General features: G+C 38.3%; 1 protein-coding gene across 2 annotated transcripts; it reads left to right on the top strand.

Moving 5' to 3' along the window:
* The first annotated feature begins 13801 nt into the window (after positions 1–13801).
* LOC149199249 (uncharacterized) lies at positions 13802–18153 on the top strand. 2 transcript variants are annotated; one of them, XM_089402359.1, is made up of 3 exons: positions 13802–13976; positions 14144–16167; positions 17070–18153. In XM_089402359.1, the coding sequence occupies exon 2, from the start codon at positions 15245–15247 to the stop codon at positions 16133–16135; it is 891 nt and encodes a 296-aa protein (XP_089258485.1). In that variant the 5' UTR covers positions 13802–13976; positions 14144–15244; the 3' UTR covers positions 16136–16167; positions 17070–18153. The 2 variants fall into 2 exon arrangements, with proteins under 2 accessions (XP_089258485.1, XP_089258484.1); XM_089402358.1 differs by having other exon boundaries at positions 13802–16167.
* The last annotated feature ends 3150 nt before the right edge of the window (positions 18154–21303 follow it).

The raw sequence follows: 21303 nt of genomic DNA, 5'->3' as shown, positions 1-21303 counted from the left end.
GCACTGCACAAGGGCTCAAACTCTCTCTAATCAGTCCCTTGTCTAACAATTCCTAAACCTGTTTCCTGATTTCTTCATTCTCTGTGGGAGTCATTCTGTAAGCTGCTTTATTAGGTAGATTTGCTCCTGGAATCAAATCTATATGATAGCTGATTTTTCTACTGGTTGGTAACTCATCATGCAAATCATCTACAATGATCTCACAATAATTGTCCAACATCTCTTGAATTTCAATTGGTAAATCAGAAACTTTAGTGGAAGTTATTATTAACTTGAGTTTGCAAACCAATGCAAAGCTTGCCTCATATTCTTCCATCTGCTGCAAGTACTCCTTTCCACTCAGCAAAAGGGCCTTTGGATCAGGTTTCTTCGATGCATCCTCTTCTTCCATAGGCAACAATGTATGATTGACACCATCTTTGCTAAATTTGTATGTGTTCTTCTTTCCATCATTCATAGCTCCTTTGTCATACTGTCAAGGCCTTCCCAACAATATGTGACACACATCCATAGGCATCACATCACACAGAATTTTGTCTCTGTATTTGCCCAACTGCAACTCCACTTCATACTGCTCATTCACTATCAAATGATACCCCTTTTGAAGCCATGACACCTTGTAAGGTGTTGGGTGTTTCTTTGTCTTCAATTTCAATTTCTCCACCACTTTTGTGGAGGCTAAATTATCTATACTACCACTATCAATTATCATCTGACAACACTTCCCTTAAACCTTTCACACAGTCCTAAACAAGGTCTTTCTCTATGTCGATTCAACAATTTCCTTAGCTGGCTTTAACAAAACTTTGTTAACTACCAAAGACTCCCCTTTCTCTAGTACATTTTCTTCTTCTATTACCTTTGTTGCTTCCTCTTCAGTCTTAGCAACAATTGCATTCCTCTAATTCATTCCTATGTTTTTTGGGCACTCATAGGCTCTGTGTCCTAGCTTGTTACATCTGTAACATCTGATTTCTCTTCCTCTGCCTCTGCCTCCTCTTCCTCTGGAAAAACTCCCTCTGCCACTTGCATCACCTCCTGTGGGTGCATGCTGACTTGAGCTGCTACTAGCTCCATCTCTAGGTGTTGTAGACCTTCCTCTACCACCTTGACTTCCCCTTCCTCGGAAAGTACCTCTATTTCTGGCAGATTGCTTCCTCATGAGTTTTTCTTCAACCTTCAATACCATCTGATAAGCCTCTTCTACTGTTTTAGGAGACAATACACTTATCTCATCTTGGATCTCCATTCTGAGACCATTCACATATCTTGCAACCTTCTCATCTGTATCTTGGATTTGTCCTGCTCTTATACTCACTTTGTAGAATTCCTCTGTGTATTCCTTTACTGTCATAGACCTCTGTCTAAGATTCTGCATCTGTCTAAATAATGTTTGTTGATAATCACTTGGAAAAAACTTACTTTTTAGCTTTGCCACCATTCTGTTCCAATTCTTAATTGGCTATTTACCAAGTCTTCTTCTTTCTGCCTGCACTCCATCCCACCAAAGTGTTGCATGTCCTTTCAGTTTTGTGACAACAAACTTCACTTTCTTTCCTTCTTTTGTTTCTTCATAATCAAATAATTTCTCCATGTCATTAATCCAGTCTATCAATTCTTCAGGGCTTAAGCTTCCTGTATAGATTGAAACTTCAAGTCTAGGCTTAGATGTGGATCTCAATACTGACTTAAAGAATCTCATTTCAGGAGTTACATCTGCAGGTTCCTCATCTTCTACAGCTCCAACTTCAAGTTCACTAACATCTCCAACATCTGCATCTCTTCCCATTTCCATTGCTTCCAATCTAGCTTGCATCTGTTGCATAGCTTCCAACACTTCAGCATTTGCAACTGGTCTTCCTCTTCTTCGACCACCACCTCTTCCTCCAACTCTGAAAGCCATGTTGGATTTCTTTTTCTGATCCTTGAGATCTTGTTCAGTGTCAGTAGGCTGCTTTGATACCACAAATGGTGGTCTGGTTGCAAGTGTAAGGGATAATCGTTCAAATCCTGAAACGATCTCCTCAAGCGCAAGTGGAAGTTCTTCTTCTATTTCCCTTGGAGTTTCAGTCATCCACCTCCAAACTTAGATATTCCTAAAACAACCGATTTGTTAAATTTACCTGGAAAATAGCAGAACTTCACTTAACCGGAACCGAAAGGAGTTAACACCCTGTTGAAAAACTTCTCGGGTCCACCTTTTCCACAGTCCTCTACCTCTCTCACGGAACCGAAAGAAAACAAAGCTCTAGCTTATAATTTCTTGGGTCCGAAATCTGGATTAACCCGCGTATACTTTTACCACGCGACCATCGTTGGATTGCGGCCTCCACAACGGACGGTTACAACCATCCAGACTTCAATGGAATCAAGCCACAGTTGAATTTCTCATCGGGTCTGAAAATTTTATTAACCACCATTCACTTTTCCATGCGATATTCGTTGGATCTCGCTCCTCTAATCGGACGGCCCAAATCAACAGCACTAGTAACCTAGTTTGATAAAATATCGCGTCCAGTTTTGGGTTAAACCTCGACACTGATTTGCATGCGACTGCCGTAGATCTAATGGTTCTTTCGATTGGACGGTTCTAGGCTTCTTCGGTTTTCCTCACAATTTTATCAGAGTTTTTCCTCCTTCCCCTATGATTTTAGCACTTCCGCCAGGTTTAGCTTTCACTAATGAATTCAGAGTTTAGCTAATTAAAGTTCCAGGGGTCGAAACACATTCGACTTAACTTAACACATAGTGAATGAGGAATTTAAACATGAGAACACCAGATCATACAGAACTTTAAGTTTACAGGCCAAACTGGAAGTCAACAATACACAAAGATATTTCGAAGGAATTCAACCCTCCAGGATTTAACCTTTCATGCCTAAAATACCTAGAGATACAAAGATATTTCAATTCTTTTACAGTTTAATTCTCCATAACCAAATCCAGCCAAATCCCCTTATAATAGTTCAAAACTTACATAAATACTTTACATCCAACAATCCGATCCTCAATCAATGGATTGAATCTATCTAATCCTAGATAAATACCTAAACTGCTTGATATTCTCCTCGAGAATCTCAACTAAGTATGAACTACTTGGATTAATTACAAAATACTTCAAATACCTATATTCTAGCTCAATTCGTATCTAGAAAACTTTGCTTGTAAACTTTTTTTTTTTTGGATTTTTGGAATAAAATGAAGCCTTTTGTCTTTAAGCCTCATGCTCCTGCATCATTTTGGTATACCAGAGACTGTTCACAACGAACCTCATAGAAATGCATCTACTAAAGAGAATGTAGATGGTAAATTAACTAACCTGAGAGGCGGAAGGCTGCAAATCTGCCGAAAGGCTGCCAATTTGGGTCATATGTGAAGGCTACAAATAGTGATGCAAAGAGTGATATGAGATGACATATGAAAACGTAAAATGTATAGTATAACATAATAACTAATAACTACCAACATAACTGATTTCTGATGCAAAGATACAGAGGGTAACAAATTTGGCTGCCATATTCGGATGCCTGACTAATCCTCCTGCTACAAAGAATGTATTCACCCCTGCCCTCTGACTATCTGCGCGCACACAAAAGCCCTCCTCATCCTCATGCAACAAAGAATGTATTTTCCCCCTGCCCTCCAGCTATACGCGGCGCACGACGACCCTCCTCATCCTCCTGCAGTAAAGAATGCCCTCCTCTGCAGCAAACATGGCTATCCGCGCGTGCACAACAGACGGGCTGCGTAGGGTAATAGGCTGAGTAGGGTAGCGAAAATTAATTTTAATTAACTAATCTTACCTTAAAGGTTTTGAAAGGTTTTTTAAGGTTTTCTAATTAAATTGGATGACAGACCATTGTTTAATCGTCTAACAATGGATCTGACAGTTAGGATTAGGACAGAAAGGCAGTTGGGGGAGTTGATTTCAGAGGGAAACGCCTTACGATGTAATTAAGACGGATCTAGGCTGGTTATATATATAATATTTCTTCTTGTCATTGAGACCATTTTATTTTAGAGATCATTCATGGCCCAAAGGAAAATTACAAAGATGTCTTCATGCCTTTAAATAGGCTAGATTAAATAATAATACCATTGACAAAACTATGGGTCCTCAAAAACTAGAGCCCAAAAACTACCAACTGTAAATTAACTATATGATCTAAATTTTTCCTAAACTACCATAACCATATTTATAAGCATTAGTTTGTTACAATTTTTAAATTTTAATCCTTCTCTTTGAATAAATGAAAAACTGAATTAAAATGATAACAACATATCTCCCAATTACCTGAACTACATCCAATTTATAAATTATATAATTTACTTATTTACAAAATGTTAAACACACACATGGAAGCAATAGAATATGAAAGATAAAACATGAGAGTACATTTTTTATTAACAAAACATATACATTTATAGTACATGGTTTGACCGTTGGGTTCCACATCCCAAGGTCTCTTGGACTTCCTTAGTCTATTCCGCTTCCACACTAACCCATAGAGGATTAGGTGTCCAACATTCCCCCCCTTAATCCGAAGGGTTATGTATGAGTCCAAGAAGAGAGCTGTAATACAAAATGTGCAAAAATGCATGGCAGCACTAGGTTGAATGTGCTCTTTGAAATGTTGGTACAAAGGGCGGTGGTTTAAGGATGACCACCAACGCTGGAATGCTTTATGCAATTCCTAGAACTCTTCCAAAACTGGCAAGAAGCTAAAGTATTCTGCTAGAGGAAGTGCTCCTATTGTTTTGAAGAGGGAAACCTTCAACCATGAAAGGGAGGTCTCACCCCACATAAAAAGAAGAACTTCAACCTGAAAGGGGAAGTCTCATCCTGTGATGGTTTAAGGATTACCAACAACTCTGGAATGCTTAATGTAATTCCTGGAACTCTTCTGAAACTGGCAAGAAGCTGAAGTCTTCTACTAGAGGAAGTGTCCCCAATTCTATTCCTGGAATTCTTCCGAAACTGGCAAGAAGTTGAAGTCTTCTACTAGAGGAAGTGTCCTAGATTACCAACTGAAGGCATGCTCAAGGGCATCTTTGTCTCTGGCTACAACTCTGAAACTGGTGTGGCGGGTTGTGGCTCAGGCTCGCTTGATGTGACTTTAAAGCTTGTAGATGACCATCATTTCCCCTCCTGACAAATACAAGGTGAGATGACGGAGAAAAATCAACTGCAAGACTGTTCAATACTCTTGAACAAATTTTGACATGTGACTTGAATATCTTCTTGGTTGTTGATGCCCATTGCCAAGAAGCGATCCATCTAAGGTTCTTTGTTCTTGCAGGAGGTTTGTTTTTGAAGCATCTGTATGAAGAATGACTAGTTTTATGACAATGCTTACATGGATGAAGATCAAAATAGTGATCTTTCAAATGGCCAACTCGTTCACAGCGTTGGCATTTCACAATCTGTTGTTGTTGCTGTGGAAGAGGGGCGGAATTTGGAACAGCTGGAGGTGAACTGTCATGAAGGAATCCAACACTTTGAAACTGAATTGGTTTGGAGTAGTCTAGAATATGAAAGGACATGTCCTTGTCATATCCAAGACCAGTTTTGTGCTTGTTGTGGACAAGCTATTCCCAAGGTCTGATGATGGGCTTGGGAAGTGAAAACTGAACTTTTGCATCTGCATGTAAAACTGCTGCTTTATTTGGCACTGGATTTGAATCAATTGTAACATTATTAACTTGTTGTTTATGGGAGTTTGTTTCAATCTTCTGAACAGAAACAGGTTCAGAATGATGACTCCTTTGTTGTAATTCTGCCTGCTGTAATTGAGATTCAAGCTGCAAAAATTCAATATGTTCTTGTGCATATTGTAGACATGTTTGAATTTATGAGAGAGAGCCTTTGCTGATTTGGAATGTGTCATCAACAGTAGATTGCATAAGAGTTTTCAAAAACTCTAATACTTCACCAATTGGAGTCATTTTTAAGTAAATCAACCTCAAAAAATAGTAAAACAATGAGTAACTCAACACTAAACTCAAAACTCCAATATAACTCAATCAACAACAAATAGCATATAATACATATAATGTATAGACCAACTTGCATGTACTCCCCCCTATTGCATCATGTTTGGGCATGCCTCTGCATTAATTGGTAGCCACCAGCACTCCCTTAATCCAATCAGTTGTACTCCGCTAAGGACAAAAAGAATATATGAATATAACTTATTGGTTCAACGCAATCAATATAAGAAACATCTAAGAATTTTAGCCACTTTTAACACAAACAAAAATGAGGACGATGGAGGCTTCTTCTTTGGCTTGGCAACTGCCCCTGCCCACGTTGAAGACAATCTCCACGATGCCTGGCTTGAATTCGCCGAGAATGACACTGCGGATTCGAATCCACGACCTAGCGATCAACCACCAAAGATAACAAGAGCTCAACTGAATTGCTCCCTACGGTCTTCAACGCACCATTCAAGAACTCAACGCATACCATACAGCCTTCAATGCATATACCATGCATATCATATATCATGCAAAACTCAATGCATTCATCAACACATCGTAGAACACTTGCAGAAGTAACACACAACAAAGAGCATCACTATGCACCACAATTCATAGTATTCAACAACCATAATTAACGCAGGGTGTGAAGAGGGTTCAATGTTGCTTCAACGCAGAGCTCAAGAGCAACACTCCAATGCACATAACAGGATTTAAATAACGAATAACATATATACCCATAGACTAGTGCAAAGAATGGATACGTAATCGAGTTCACCAACACCATTCAACACACATTCCATCTTCATAACCAGCGTAAAGACTTTTAACGAGAGTCATTCATCGCTTCAACATTGTTCAACGACCAGCCTTTGATTAGCGTAGCATAGTGAGCATTCAAAACTCAATGCAAAGGGAATTAATCGCTCCAGCAATACAACGCAGAGAAAAATCTACTCTTCAAGCATTGATGCAGAGCAGTAATACACAAACAGGATGTTGCTCCCTCCATCGCATACGACCCATACACTCCAACCATTCCACGCTCACCGCACCAAGAGTCACGACATGGTTAAGATTTCCACCATATACTCAATGCACAGTCTTTTCAACGCTTCAAAAACCAGTTCTCACAGTGGACATTCAACGCAATTCCATGTGTTTTGAATGCATAAAATCTTAACACGGCAGTGTAGATAAATGTATTTGAACATAATAAACTGGCAGGTAAAATAATGGTGCTTGGTCGAATGTCAAAATTCAGAACGACATATGAACTTTTTTTACCTCAACAACTTAGAAGCTCTACAACTGTACCCAATCTTTTGGCATAATATGCTGCATAGCTTTGATATCTTCTCCTTTAATTTGTGCTTTCACATCGCCAGTTTTCTTTGGATTTGATCTAACTTGTATATCCTCAACACTACAATATCGTCGAAGCTTTTCAACATACTCTTTGAAACACCATTTGCACACCAGTAGATCTATTTTTCCCAACTGTTAGCAATTTGAAAGGAAGCACCCTCATTGATCGAGCAAGGGATTTCGAATTCGCCTCTCCAGGAAAGGGATCGTTAAAACGGCCAAAATGAGCGGAGCTCGAATCTCTTTTGGCGGCATACGGTTTGAACCCTGCTATCGTGTTTGTGGACACAAAAGCCACCATTTGTTACGAAGCATGGGTGTGCACTGGAAGGAAGGCGATGGGAGTTGGCTGTGTATGGAGGAGGTCGTGGAATATAACCTGCGCGTCGAGTAGCGTTCAAAACCAGGAGGCTTCCACCTCCCTCGACAACTTTGCTGCATCAACACCACCTTGAACATGTAATTCCATTCCAAAGGCGGCAGCGTAGGTAAGGCTGAGTCGAGGTAAGGAGAGTACACGGTAAGGAACGGTGATGGGACAAGGAATCTGTATCGTCCCTATTGAGCAACAACAGGGTAACAGCCGAGAATAATCATGACAAGCGAAAAAATAGTAAATGGGTCAGCCAAAGATGCAACAAACGACTGATCACATTAAACAAGTGGCAAAGCCAAATTCAGTGTAAGATAAATTCAATCCAGAAATAAGAACGATAGTTCTTTTCAAGGAAATTTGCAGACTACAGAAGGCAGTTTCTTATCCAGAAAATAAACGCTCTTGGTAGTTGTTCTGACATGAAAAGATGGCAGAGGGACAGAGTCATACCACCAGCAATTCCATTCCAGCAAGTCGGACCAACGATATCACCGAGCATAATGGTTTGGAGGGTGGACCATTTCAGAGAGAATAAAACGTATATGACAGATACCACAGATTATATGAGAGCTGGTTGGGTATTAGAGCAAGGAGTAGCATATATATTAGAAATTGAATTCTGTCAGATGGGCAGCATATTACATGGGAAGCATAAGGTTTCAAAGATGGATCTCTCAGCAAGGACACATGCATACAGTTTGTAACAGTAACAAATAGACCATTTCAAGGCAGCAAAGACCCAAATTTTAAATCCTCCATAGCACTGCAAAGCGGCAGACAACTTCTTAATACAACAGGAAACTCAAAAACAACGTTTTGGGGTCTTGAGATTTTATTCCAAATCAATTTTATAAAAACAAATCCTGCAATTCATTATTTCATCGCTCTATTCTGAGTAACGCTTCAAACACCAGCATACTGAACTCAACGCAGTTGACTGAAATGAATGCAGTGTCTAAGTTTTCAATGTTTTCAACCAAATTCACAGCGTCCAACACAATTCAATGTATACATCCCACATATCAAGAGCAGCGACTAGAATGACACGTAGAGAAAGGCCACACACACATAGTGGCTCACACTTGAGTAGGGCAAGAATTCGCCCGCTCTGATACCATGTTAAACACACACATGGTAGCAACAGAATATGAAAGATAAAACATGAGAGTACATTTTTTATTAACAAAACATATACATTTATAGTACATGGTTTGACCGTTGGGTTCCACATCCCAAGGTCTCTTGGACTTCCTTAGTATATTCCTCTTCCACACTAACCCATAGAGGATTAGGTGTCCAACACAAAATAAATAATATCATCATTTATTTTTTAATTCATACCACCACCTTCAAGCAAGGATTTGACCGCTAAGTCTATACTCTACCCCCCTCATGAAGGCATACATACTCTACCCCCCTCACGAAGGCATACATACTCTAGCCCCCTCTGGTTTAGAGAAGGCATACATATTGCCTTCATACCCCCCCCTCACGAAGGCATACATACTCTACCCCCCTCACGAAGGCATACATACTCTACCCCCCTCTGGTTTAGAGAAGGCATACATACTGCGTTCATACTCTACCCCCTCACGAAGGCATACATATTCTACGCCCCCCACACCCTCCCTCCCCCTCACGAAGACATACATACTCTACCTCCCTCTGGTTTAGCGAAGGCATACATACTCTACCCCCTCCGGTTTTGAACCTGTGACCTCTTAGGAGGAAACACATGCTCTTAACCATTAGGCCCACTTAAGCCTTTAATATAAATATTCGATTTAATATTTATATTAAAACTCTTTATATTATTTAGATACAATAAAAGAAAATTAGATATAAATGTACAAAGAGGTCCTAAATGACAACCTTCACCTTTTTTCTATCATTTTGAAGTTTATTCCCCACAAACTCTTCATAGATTCCATGAGGGAAGCACTACCTTCATCTCAAGACATCCAATAATATTATCTCATTTAAATAACTTAATAGGATATGATATATCTAACTTAATGTCATGTAAGATATCTAACTGATGTTAAATTTATAATCATATTATAAAGTAATTATAAAATGATAATAGTTATAAAATAATGATTATATAATGTAATCATTAATATATATTGGTAAGTGTGAATCATCATTTCTGTGTCCTTTAATTATATAAATAATAAATAATAAATAATAATTATTTTTTTCCTAAATATTTTATATATGAAATTTTTATTGTTAAAATAAATGTTAAGTGAAGCAAGAAACGTATATATAATGTGGTTAGTAACTCAATTATATTCAAACACTAACTTATTTTGGTGGAAAGACTTGCTTAAATTATGGTAGCAGTAACTAAGCAGATATATTTACTCTGCCCAGAGGAGCTCTTGTATGGTATATATTCATAACTTAATGTTTAGCATTTTGACTAAGTCAAATTACATAAAAATAAAAACAAATAAAAAGATTAATGTAATGTAGTGTAAACATTTTAACTCCATCAAAATAAAAATAAAAATAACCCTTTAATTATAAAAATAAAAATGACCCATGGTATTGACCCATGATATTCATGTGAAATATAGCCTATTTAAAGGGGGAAATTAAACCAACCTAGATCCAGCTTAACTTTGTATGTACCTAGCGTGGAGAGGAATCAAATCTCTCAAGATGCAAAGCTCCTTTAGAGTGAAAAGAGATTTGATTCCTCTCTATTCTTGGTAGATCCGGAGTTAAAATGGATTGATGCTGGTTTACATAAGTTATATGACTGGGAGATGTTGTAATGTTTAACATTTTGACTTAGTCAAAATAAAATAAAATAAAATTAAATTAAAAAAACAAAATAAAATAAAAAACGTAAAATTCTCTAGCCCGTGATTTTTTCTCATAGTATTCTTAACCCATAGTTTTTTTCAATGATATTCTTCTTTAATGGGGTGTATTTAAAGGCTAATAATTCAACCAACCTGGATCCATCTTAACACCTGAAGCGTCTAGAGGGATCAAATCATGCTATAGTGAAAAAAGAGATTTAATGCCTCTCAACACTTGGTAGAGTTAGAGTTAAGATGGTTACATGTTAGTATTAATCCATGTGATATGAAACATAGTCATATAAATTCTAAACCTAATATATGTATGTAATCTTTGTAATAAAATTTTATTGAGTTCACATTTAAATGTTTACATTTATTTAGAACACAACATCGTCTCCTCTATCTTAAATTTGTATTGACTCAACATAAAAATATTTGCACTCATTTACATACACCATAACATCTCTCCAGAATCTATTTCAAAGTAAAATTTCCTTTTTTAAAAAATAATAAATTATAGATAATCTAGAAAATATTTTTTTTTTTTCTCGGTAAAAAACTAATTCTATTAAGAAAACGTATGGTACAATGCGGGATTACAACCAGGAGAAACAAGAACAAAGGCAGCCGGAAAGGAATGGTTGTCCACCTCGGCTCCTAAGAGAGAAAGAGTAGAGAATAATGCTGAACAAGAAGAAACAGAAGGAACAGAGGAGCAGGAACAGAGCAGAGGAATCTATCCATCATGTGCGGAATCCACTATTCTGCATTTTTTCCCTTTCTTTTTGCCAACTTTGACCCACTCAGGGGGGTTTTGCTGAGCTGGCATGATTTGCAAGCTGAGATGCGCCGACGGAGATGTCTCCTTGTCCGAGTCCGAGGATGAGGTTTCATGGATCCTTTTCTGAGAGGCTGGCGTGACTGACGCAACTGTTGGATCAGCCAAGGATGGATCCGGTTCCGGCGCAGCTGCCTCACCTTCCTTGATCTCTTCCTCTTCATCTGAGCTGAAATCAAAATCATCCATGGGAGGAGGATCATGAGGCTTCCAGCTTTTGGATTTCTGCTTAGTGTTGGCTTTCTTCTTTTGGGCTGGCATCGTGGGACAAGAACTCTGAAGGTGGCCTGTAAGATGGCAGTTGCGGCATCGGAAGGCTGTGTTCTTGTAGTCCAGAGTCTGAGTCCAGTGGAAATCTCCTATTTTGAGATTGATCTGGTCCGGGAGACCTTTGCTGATATCTATTTCTACACATATCCTGGCATAAGTGTATAAGCCCTTTTCCCCTCTATAGACGTCAGTGTCTAAAAGCCTGCCTAGAGTGTTGCCGATACCTTGAAGTACTGCAAAATGCCAAAGATTTGCTGGGAGGTTTGGAAGTCTGACCCAGATGGGAAGCTTGGTGATGACTGCTGTGGAAGGATCGAACTCTTGGAACCAAGGAGTGAGGAATAAGCCAGCGGTACCCCAAAACCATGGGCCACCAGTTAAGGCTTTTTGATAATCCGACTCAAAGGCAAACACTACGATAAAAAATCCTTTTGAGCATAGCAGAACCTTGCAGTTATTGGTCCAGTTAGAGTGGATCCATTGGTAGAGGTCTGCTGTGCGGGGCCATAGCCCATTAAACCTGCATATAAGGCCTTGATCCACAAAATGTTGGGTTTGCTCATCCAGCGATGGATGCTTTATTTCTATGGAGGGGGTTTCCTCCAGTTTGTCCACCAGGAAAGGCTTAGGAGCTTGAGCAGGTGGATCTGTTTTCTTTGGATTCTTAGCATGGACCGCATCCTTGTAAGAAAAAGCCTTAGCTGAGGATGACTGTCCTGCAGTGCCTCCTCTTAAACGCAGGATGAGTTCTATGGAGGAATTTCTCTGGATGCTGTAAAAAGACAGGGGGTTGAGATCCTCAAGCTGTTTACCTGCGTGGAGAAGTCGATATGCTGCAGAGGGAGTCCCCAACTTGATCTCCAGAGCCTGCTTGAGGTCTAGCACTAGATCCGTCGCTCTTACCCATTGTAGCATGGTTTTGCCGCTAAGGAGTCTGATTTGAATCTGGAATGATGTGGAAGATGGGGAAGATTCTGTATGCCTTTTTCCCCATTCGATCTGTGGAGAGGGTGGGCCAATGTCCTGATATGTTTTCGAATCCTGTATTTGTCTCAGGAGCAGGGGCGGATGCGGATCTGCTGTTAAGAGACAGCCCTTTGGTCTTTGCCCCGATCCTTCGAACTTATTCATGCTCAGAGCGATCCAGTAGCCGACGGCGGCCAAGGGCAATGAGACGGCGGAGCTAGGGTTCGCCATCGTCTCTCTACAGGATCGATCTCTTGAATACATGCTGCGTTTTTCCTTCCCGTAAGCGCCATTTTTGCTGAAGGACGCTCCTTTGCTCAAGAAACTGGTGCCGATCATAGGGTGCGGTATATCTGTTTGGGGCAGAAGTACAGGGTTCTGTTCCCCATTTTCGCAGACGCAGGGCCAAACATCCGCGTAGGAGGACGCATCCATATGTAACAGTGTGGATCGGTTATTTTGAGAAATATATCCCCGGACATTGAAGAGGGGCCAGGGCCATCCTGTGGATAATGATCCGAGACCAGTGTGGGGGGAGGCCCTCCAGTATCGTTTGCCTTGGTTCGAATCCATTTTCTTCTTTTCATCAGGTAAACCAGACCAGATCCCGTGGGTAGCCTCGAGCTCTGTGACTCCCGCTGCTGGGCTCAGAGCCGTTTCAGTATTCAGAAGTTGTCTGGGGGCGGCGGCGGCATCAAACCTGTCAACTGAAACCCTAAACTCAAGAAATCCTGCCATCGCAACCCTCAAGATAATCTAGAAAATATTAATAATAATATCCATTTTTAATTTTAAGGTCAAAGCCAAACCACACACCAAATTAATATATGAAATCCTTTTGTTTATAAGACAAAGGATCCACCTCATTCTTTAGAAAATAATAAATTAAAAATAATCTAAATTTAATTATCTAAAAATATTTTTAATAATAAACACAATTCCATTCAATAAATGAAATCAACCATTTTTCACTCAAAATTACAAATGACCCATGAATATTTTAACTATTATCAACATTTATCCACCGTTTAATAATTTGTACGACTGTGATAGTCCTATACTTTATCAAAGAATAAAAATTCGGGCGTCGTGAAACACCCATAGAACAATAGTTTTTGACCGGTGCCAAAGTTAATAGAATAGTTCCCGTGAAAAACACATAAAGCGAAAATATACCCACCAATATTTTTTAACCAGTCGCAAAATTTCACTGCACTTGCTTTATTACAGCTCCTCGCTCTTGCAAGGTGCGATGGGCCACACCAGCATCACAATCTCAGTCTGGCCTCATTCACGCCTTCAATCTCCCTAGCATTGAACCAATTGCAACCCAATTTGTTAACAGTTCAGTTCTGCCGAACAGGTATTTGACTGACGTCTTAATGAAGCCTTGATTAAGCTTAGATGTGTCATTGTTTTCTATTCCGCCGGCTTCTCATTTGTTAATTTCCTGCATGTAGGCCCCTAAGCTTAGTTGGGTCATTGTTTTCTATTCCGTCGGCTTCTCATTTGCTGCGTTCTTGCATGTAGGTCCTTGCTCGCTTTTGTTGAAGTAAAAAATACAAAGAAAGTTTGAATCCAATCGCCTATGAAAATCAAGCGTGAACTACAAATTAGGCTTCGATTGTCATATTGGAACCTGAATTCTATCAAGGAAAGAATGTTTCCAAGCTCACTTCTTCAATTGTGGACTAATTCCAGCCTTCTCTATCTTTAATCTGAGTATTTCCTCGGCCTTTCATCATTTGCATTACATAGGACGGCAAGCATCTAAAAATCCCTGGTTTTTTATTTGTGTTTCTGGGCACTTGGAATTCCTGTGATTGATTACTTGGGTGGCTTGAATTGTTAGTATTTGAATACCCGTTTCAAATCTTGAAGTTTGATTTAACAGATGCAATTTGAGTAATGTAAAAGTCTGTATTTACATATCCGGCAATGTTTTTGCGCAGTTACCTCAAATTTTGTATGATTTGTTTTGTTTTGGTTTTCTTTTAACATCCAGGAAAAGCAATCTGGTTTAAAGATTTAATTAGAATTCGACTAATACTATTGGGTTTTAAGATTTCGTTTCGTATCTCAAAATTTCATTCTGGTTAGGTTCATAAGATAAAGGAAAATATTAGGGCATCTGTTTCGAATATTGTATCATAACTTAATCTGATAAAAAATGGTAGGTTTTTAAGATTTGGTTTCTTGGTTGAACATTTCAGTTTTGAAATTCCCTTCAGTACCTTTTAGTTTTGGTGGGTCAAATTATCTTGAAATTAATTTCCTACTTCACTGGGTCAAAATATTGAGTGTATTTGCCATAAATCTTCTACAACTTGCATTTTATAGCTTCATAGGTTTGAGTCTCTTCTAAAACTCTGGCTTACTTTTTATAGGCTTTGAGTCGTATAAGATTCCCTTCCCATTTATTTTTGGGCGTTTTCTTTGTTTTTTGAGTGTAGTTTGAAAATTTCCTCACTATTTTTGAAACCCTCAACCTTTGTTGGGGACCTACAAATCTCTGTTTTCTCAGTACCTTTATTGCAGACCTCAAAAATCTCGGTTTTCTTAGTGAGCACCTTATAAAACCTCTATTTTCATTATTGAGAAGTTGCTGTCATTCAATTCTTGGAGGAATTTATGCTATCATTCAATTCTTTCAGGGGGGGGTCGAACCGCCCCTCAACAATTGGAATTGCTGGAAATTATGACGTCGTGCCTGATTTGAAAGAGTGTGGATATTATGACGTGCAACAAGTTCAGCTGATCGTCCGACAATTGTTGAATACTTTAGCTGCGGATAGTGTGGAGAAAGCCTCTGCAGATCCATTCAAGCAGCCAACCTCTTTTGTGGAAGAATTGAAGAATGAAATGTTGGAATACTTGCATCAGCAAGTTGAAGCCTATGCAACTGGGAGTGGGAATGGTCGGTTCCAGATCCCAGTTAACGTCTTAGGGGATGCTTTACAAAGCTTTCTAAGGTCTAAGAGAAGTTTGTTTAGGCGTGTTTCGAGAAAAATTCTTTCTGGGGACATAAATGATGGGAGGATTGATGAATTTGCTCAAGAGATCGACAAGATAGGGTCATGGCTGGCAGGAAAAAGAGAAGTTGTAGCCAAGGCTTTGCTTAAAAGGGCTGATCGGAGTAGAATTTATTATTGTCAAATGAGGTTTGAGAAGAGACTAGAGCTTGTAGAACACAAGGCGAAATGCCCATTAAGGCCTGTGATGTGTGCCAATGAAGGCTGTGCAGAGGTGTTGTCAGCTATTCACTGCGAGGAGCATGATGGTACATGTCCATTCAAATTATTGCCCTGCCAGCAAGGTTGTAAAGCCAGTATCTTAAGGAAAGACATGGAGAACCACTGTTCCACAATCTGCCCAAATAAAGTGGTCCCCTGCCCTTTCAACAAGGTTGGTTGTGCTGCTGTGCTTACACAAGGTTCATTGGATCAACACTTCAATGATTCTATTGCCTCCCATTGCTCAATGTCCTTCAAGTACTCCAAAAGCAGGAGACTACGGCTGTGAACCAGGCACAGCGCATTCATCTGCTTGAGAAGGTATGCCAATCAATTTCACACACATAGACTTTGATGCATGGAGTAGCGGTAGTTTTCATTTTCTCTGTTTTTCAATCTGGATCCTATTTTACTCATGGCTTTATGCTCCAAAAGGTCCCTTGAGGTTGTCAGAATAATTACTTCAAAGATCCTTCCTCTAGGGCTGACTCTGAAAGGAAGAAAGATTGATTCATATCAATGGTTCTCTAGTTAGTTTGTGGAAATTGAGTATCTGTATACATAAAATTATGTCCAGGTTTCTTGGTCCATTGCTTTTCAGCGAAAGAAGCATTGAGATTTGGGAATAAAGTCCATATGCATTCTCAAAACGTATACAGGGATACGGTTAATAGTGGAGAATCGAGATATTGGTTCTAACTGTAGAATATCTTCTTCCTAGTCTTTTATCTGGAGATTGTGCATCTTATGCTATTTCTCTGCAGATGTGGAGTTGAAAATATTGCTTTTGGGATTTGGACATCAGAAAAATATCACAACCATGATTGCTGGCTTTATTTCTCGCATTGTTTATAGTTACTAGAAGCTTTTGTTCCAATGTTATTCAAATCAATGTTAGCTGTTCAGTGATGGCACAAAGCTATACTGATTTTCTCATTAGTAACAGGAAGATTCCAGGTTTATGTGATAGCATCCTTCCCCTCTCTGGTACTAGACATCGCTTTGGGATGTCTGCGTACTTTGTGGATTCCCTTACTTGTAATTGTTTGTCTTTGTTATGCTTTCTTAAATGCAAGCCTGTTACAATGACATCGGAATATCTTCCGTTGGAGATATTGTGTATTATTTCACTGAAAAGTGTACTATCTCTTAGCTATGCTACAATTAGGTGAAGCATTTGAATTTCGTGAAGGTGATCTCATATCTTTCTACATTCTTTGCAGACCTTATCCATAAGTCAAAGATTCGAAGTTGTGGATGTTGGTTCTTTATCTCTCACTCTTAAGGAACAAGAAGCAAGAATCAAATCTCTGGAGAAAGAAGTCAGCAAGCTACAACAAGACGTTAAGGCTATTGATGTTTCTGCTGAAGTATTGCAGCTGCGCAGAGAGTTACGCAACTTACATAAGCAGATAGAAAATTTGAGTCATACTTCATGAGGCCTATTGGGGATGTACATTTAAAAATGATTTTCAAACTCTTGAGAAATTAACATAAACATCCTAGCATTTTGAAAAGAATAACCATGCCCACTTCCTGAATTGTTATAGTTGAGCACTACTTAATGTGGAACAGTGACTGACATATAGTTCAATTATTTCAATTATAGGTGAGAAGAAATGCTTTTACAAGCCAACTTTTGTCATTCATGCTGATAGATTCACTATTGTTACTGTTACACCTCATATTGTATGAGCTCCACTTTGTGATTGTCATCACATTGATGGAGATTTGCTGATGCTTTTTCCCTCATTTCCGTTTCATTTCCTTCCCCACCCCTTTTTCCATTTCCACTACCACATACCATTACTACAACCACATTGATTAGGCTTACCCTTCATTTTTCACCTTGAGCCTCCACTTCATAGCCTTGCTACTCCTATCCTTGAGGAAGCCCCCTTGAGTTGGAGAAGAGCCAACCAAAAAAGAGAGAAAGAGCTACTAAGGTAATAGTGGGTAGGCTTCCTAAATGGCACAAAACTAACTCCTTGATGATTGGGGCTTTACACTTTTGTGGGCGCTAGATTTTGTTGTAACAGTTACATTGTCTCTATATGGCATTTTGGCAGAAGAAACATTACACACTTTTCTCAAGTGTGATGGTTCAATGAATTCCAACTTTGGACCTAGAACAACAAAATGAAGTGGCCCAGATTCTGGCATGTTTGGCTCACTGAGAAATGGTTGTTGGTTCTAAATATGTATATTTTGTGACGATGATACCTCTAGAATGGAACCTTGGACAGGAACTATGTCAGCCATTGTGTTTTTCTATGAAGATTAACCGCAATACCTTTGACGTGGTCATGAGATCGTCGTTTCTTTTTTCAATAATTTGCAAAAGTACAATAAATAAATAAATTATGTAAGGTAAATTTCCGAGAAGAGGAAGAAGAATTCACAACAGCAACAGTGGAAAAGGGGGTAGTTGGCGGTTTAATGTTGCTGACTTATAGCCGATAGATTAGGAGAATGATTCAGGTTGAGAATGGTGTAAACTTTGGGGAAACTTTCACCAATTTAACCTCATGCTATCTTTGGAATAAAAGACGCAATTTAATGCCCATTGCTTTCTTGTAATGTCTTCATCCTTTATAAATGCAGTTCCTGGAAAGATTGAATGCATAAATCCCTTGATAATCTTGTTAAGCTTGACTTTTATATATATATATATGACTTGTTACTGACTTGTTAATAAATGCAGTTGGTCTTTCATGTCTTCCAGATTGTTGATTTTAATTTTTAATAGATAAATATTGCAAGAGGTGCGCAAGAACTCTTAATTAACCTTGTAGAAAAAATGAAACTAAAACTGCACTGAACACCTTAGAAAAAGTATCATTTACAAGCAGAAAAATTGAATCAGTGAAATTTAAAAGGGACCACTTCATGATTGTGAAACCCAAGAAGACTCCACTAGAGAACCTGCTAACCAGAGGACTTCCAGCAGACATGAATTCAAAGAGTCAGATCAGGGATTGAGACTCCATTTCTTGTCTCCATGAGTATCCAGAATCCCGTTTCTACCTGTAAACCATCTATTGACAAGCTGTTAGCCATCGTGTTAAGCTCCCAGGAAATGTGAATGTGGAAGTGTGAATTGAAAAGTGTCTCCATTCTTGTAGGCTGTTCAAAAATGTGAGTTAGAACAAAACTTTCATTTTGAATTTCCTAGTCATCCAATTGATGACAACCTTAGATTCACTGAAAAATTACAAATTTGGAACATTCTTATTTACTGCACATTTGAAAAACAATTTTAATGCTAAAAGTACTGCAACGTTGTTAGAATGTTATCCCAAACGAACTTTAAACCTGATAAAAGGGGACTCAAAAATATAAAGAATGATTACTGGCCCCCATATGTTTGGTGGATGATAGTACAAGATGATAATTATATAAAGAATGCTCCCTGGCCCCATATATATCTAAAAGATACTAAAACAATATATGTTTGGTGGATTATAATTAACTTACGAAGAGCAATATACTCAACTCATATGAAAGTTAGTTTTCGGACCCTTTTTGTGCCCAATATTCAAGAATTGCTTTGAGGTTTTAACTTTGATGAACGACGGAGTTTATATGATTTTGTCCTTATCTTTTTGTCTTCTTTACCTGATTTCTGATCTCTTTGAATGAGATATATTTAACAAGATGTTCTTTAAGTTCAGTTCAACTTACACGTCTCATTTTATTGTTTTTTTGGGATTATTCCTAGCTTATCCTTGATGCCTCTTGGAGCTGGTGGCCCATCATTCTATAGTTTGTTTTTTGTTTTTTCATTGCTAGTTTATTTTTGACGCGTATGGGAGATGAAGACCCATCATCCTATATTTTTTTCTTCTTATTGCTAGTTCATCCTTGATGTCTTCTTTTCTTCTTATTGCTAGTTCATCCTTGATGTCTTCTAAAGATGGAGTCCCTTGAAAATGGATCATTGATATCTTCTACAATGGATGAGCTACTTTAACTTTTCTTTTTACTCTTGGCATTTATCATGAACAGTAATTGTTGAATTGGGTTAAAAAACACTAATCCTTCACATTGAACTCCTTTATCCTTAACTTGCTTGGGACACAATATGGCTAAGTGGCCAACCCTAGAGCAAACTCGACATCAAAATGTCATATTTGTATAATGTAAAAGTGTGTATATTTACCTAAATTTATGATTACGTTTTATGGTAAATCTTTACTTAAATTTACCGTTACACAAATTTTGGTAAGGGAAAAGAATAATTTTTGCTCTTTGATTCAATTTGAGAGAATGAATATGTCTAATGTGTTACCCTTTGCTTTAATTGCACGTTTAATTGCCACATAGGTATGCGGAGATTAGGGAGTCTCATCCATTGGTGTCATATAATTAGGTGTGTTTATAGGGTCAAAATTTGGAAAACAAGGTTTAAAAAGAGACCATACATGTCATAGACTCGAGGATCATCTTTTGTTTTTGGTGATGTCTAATACAATATTCATACACACCAAAATATTGATTTAACTTAGCTTAACCTAATTTGCACTTTCTTAATAACAAACATCCCTTAGATCTATGTATTAAACTAGAATAGTTTAGAAAATGATATCAAATATTGAAAGCTAATTTAGTTAGTGTGAATCCCAACCCAAAGCACATGAAATACAAAGATGTTTAGTTGTGAGATGATCATAAAGCTATCATGGTAATCTAACAGAGTTTGATACAAAAATTTCAAGCAATTTCCCTTTCAATAGCAAGTGGGGTATATATAGCTATCTAGGGGTCTCACTACATGGTTCCACATGGTACTCTGAAAGTATGTGTGTCCCTATGCCTTTGATACTTTGCAATTTTCATGTACCTTTATCATTGTATTTTTCTTTCCTTCCAATTTTAGCTATGTCACCAAAACATTGCAATAAGTTTTGTCGGTTTTAGGTTGTTGTGCTATAGCAAAAACTATTTGGGATGTCATTTGTACTACATATTGTTTTCTCAATTCCTTGTTCTTAGATTCTAACTTGTCAGAGTCATATAAAAATTTTGTGATCTCATCTAAGCTTATGTTCACTAGTGAACACTCCACAGAGCTCAAGGCTTTAAAGGAAGTCATCTACCACAGCTTTGAATTTTTTAATAGAGTTGTACTCTCTAATGACTCAAAGTCTTGGCGATTCTATGTCAAAGGGGTAAAATTTTGATGGATGTGCCATGTGAGGAGCCCCATTATTTGTAGTGGGTTGTTTGATTACTTGCTTAGACAAAAGTGGTGTGGGATGAGCAAAACTTGTTTGTGCTCTTGGTGTGGAAGTCATTTTTACTTTAGGGGTGGAGCCTTTCTCATCTTTTAAATTTTACCATTACAATCATTGAAGTGAATTGTAGGAAATTCCATATGTTGCTTTGGTGTATACTAATATTGCTAGTTTTGGTTCATTGTTCATTACATTGGCACTAGGGTAAAGTCTTGATTAT

Source organism: Pinus tabuliformis, chromosome 2_1 (genome assembly GCF_031772625.1).
Source record: "Pinus tabuliformis cultivar Carrire ecotype Pingquan chromosome 2_1, CPIR1, whole genome shotgun sequence".
NCBI classification, from domain to species: domain Eukaryota; kingdom Viridiplantae; phylum Streptophyta; class Pinopsida; order Pinales; family Pinaceae; genus Pinus; species Pinus tabuliformis.
This window is presented reverse-complemented; position numbering and strand designations above follow the sequence as displayed.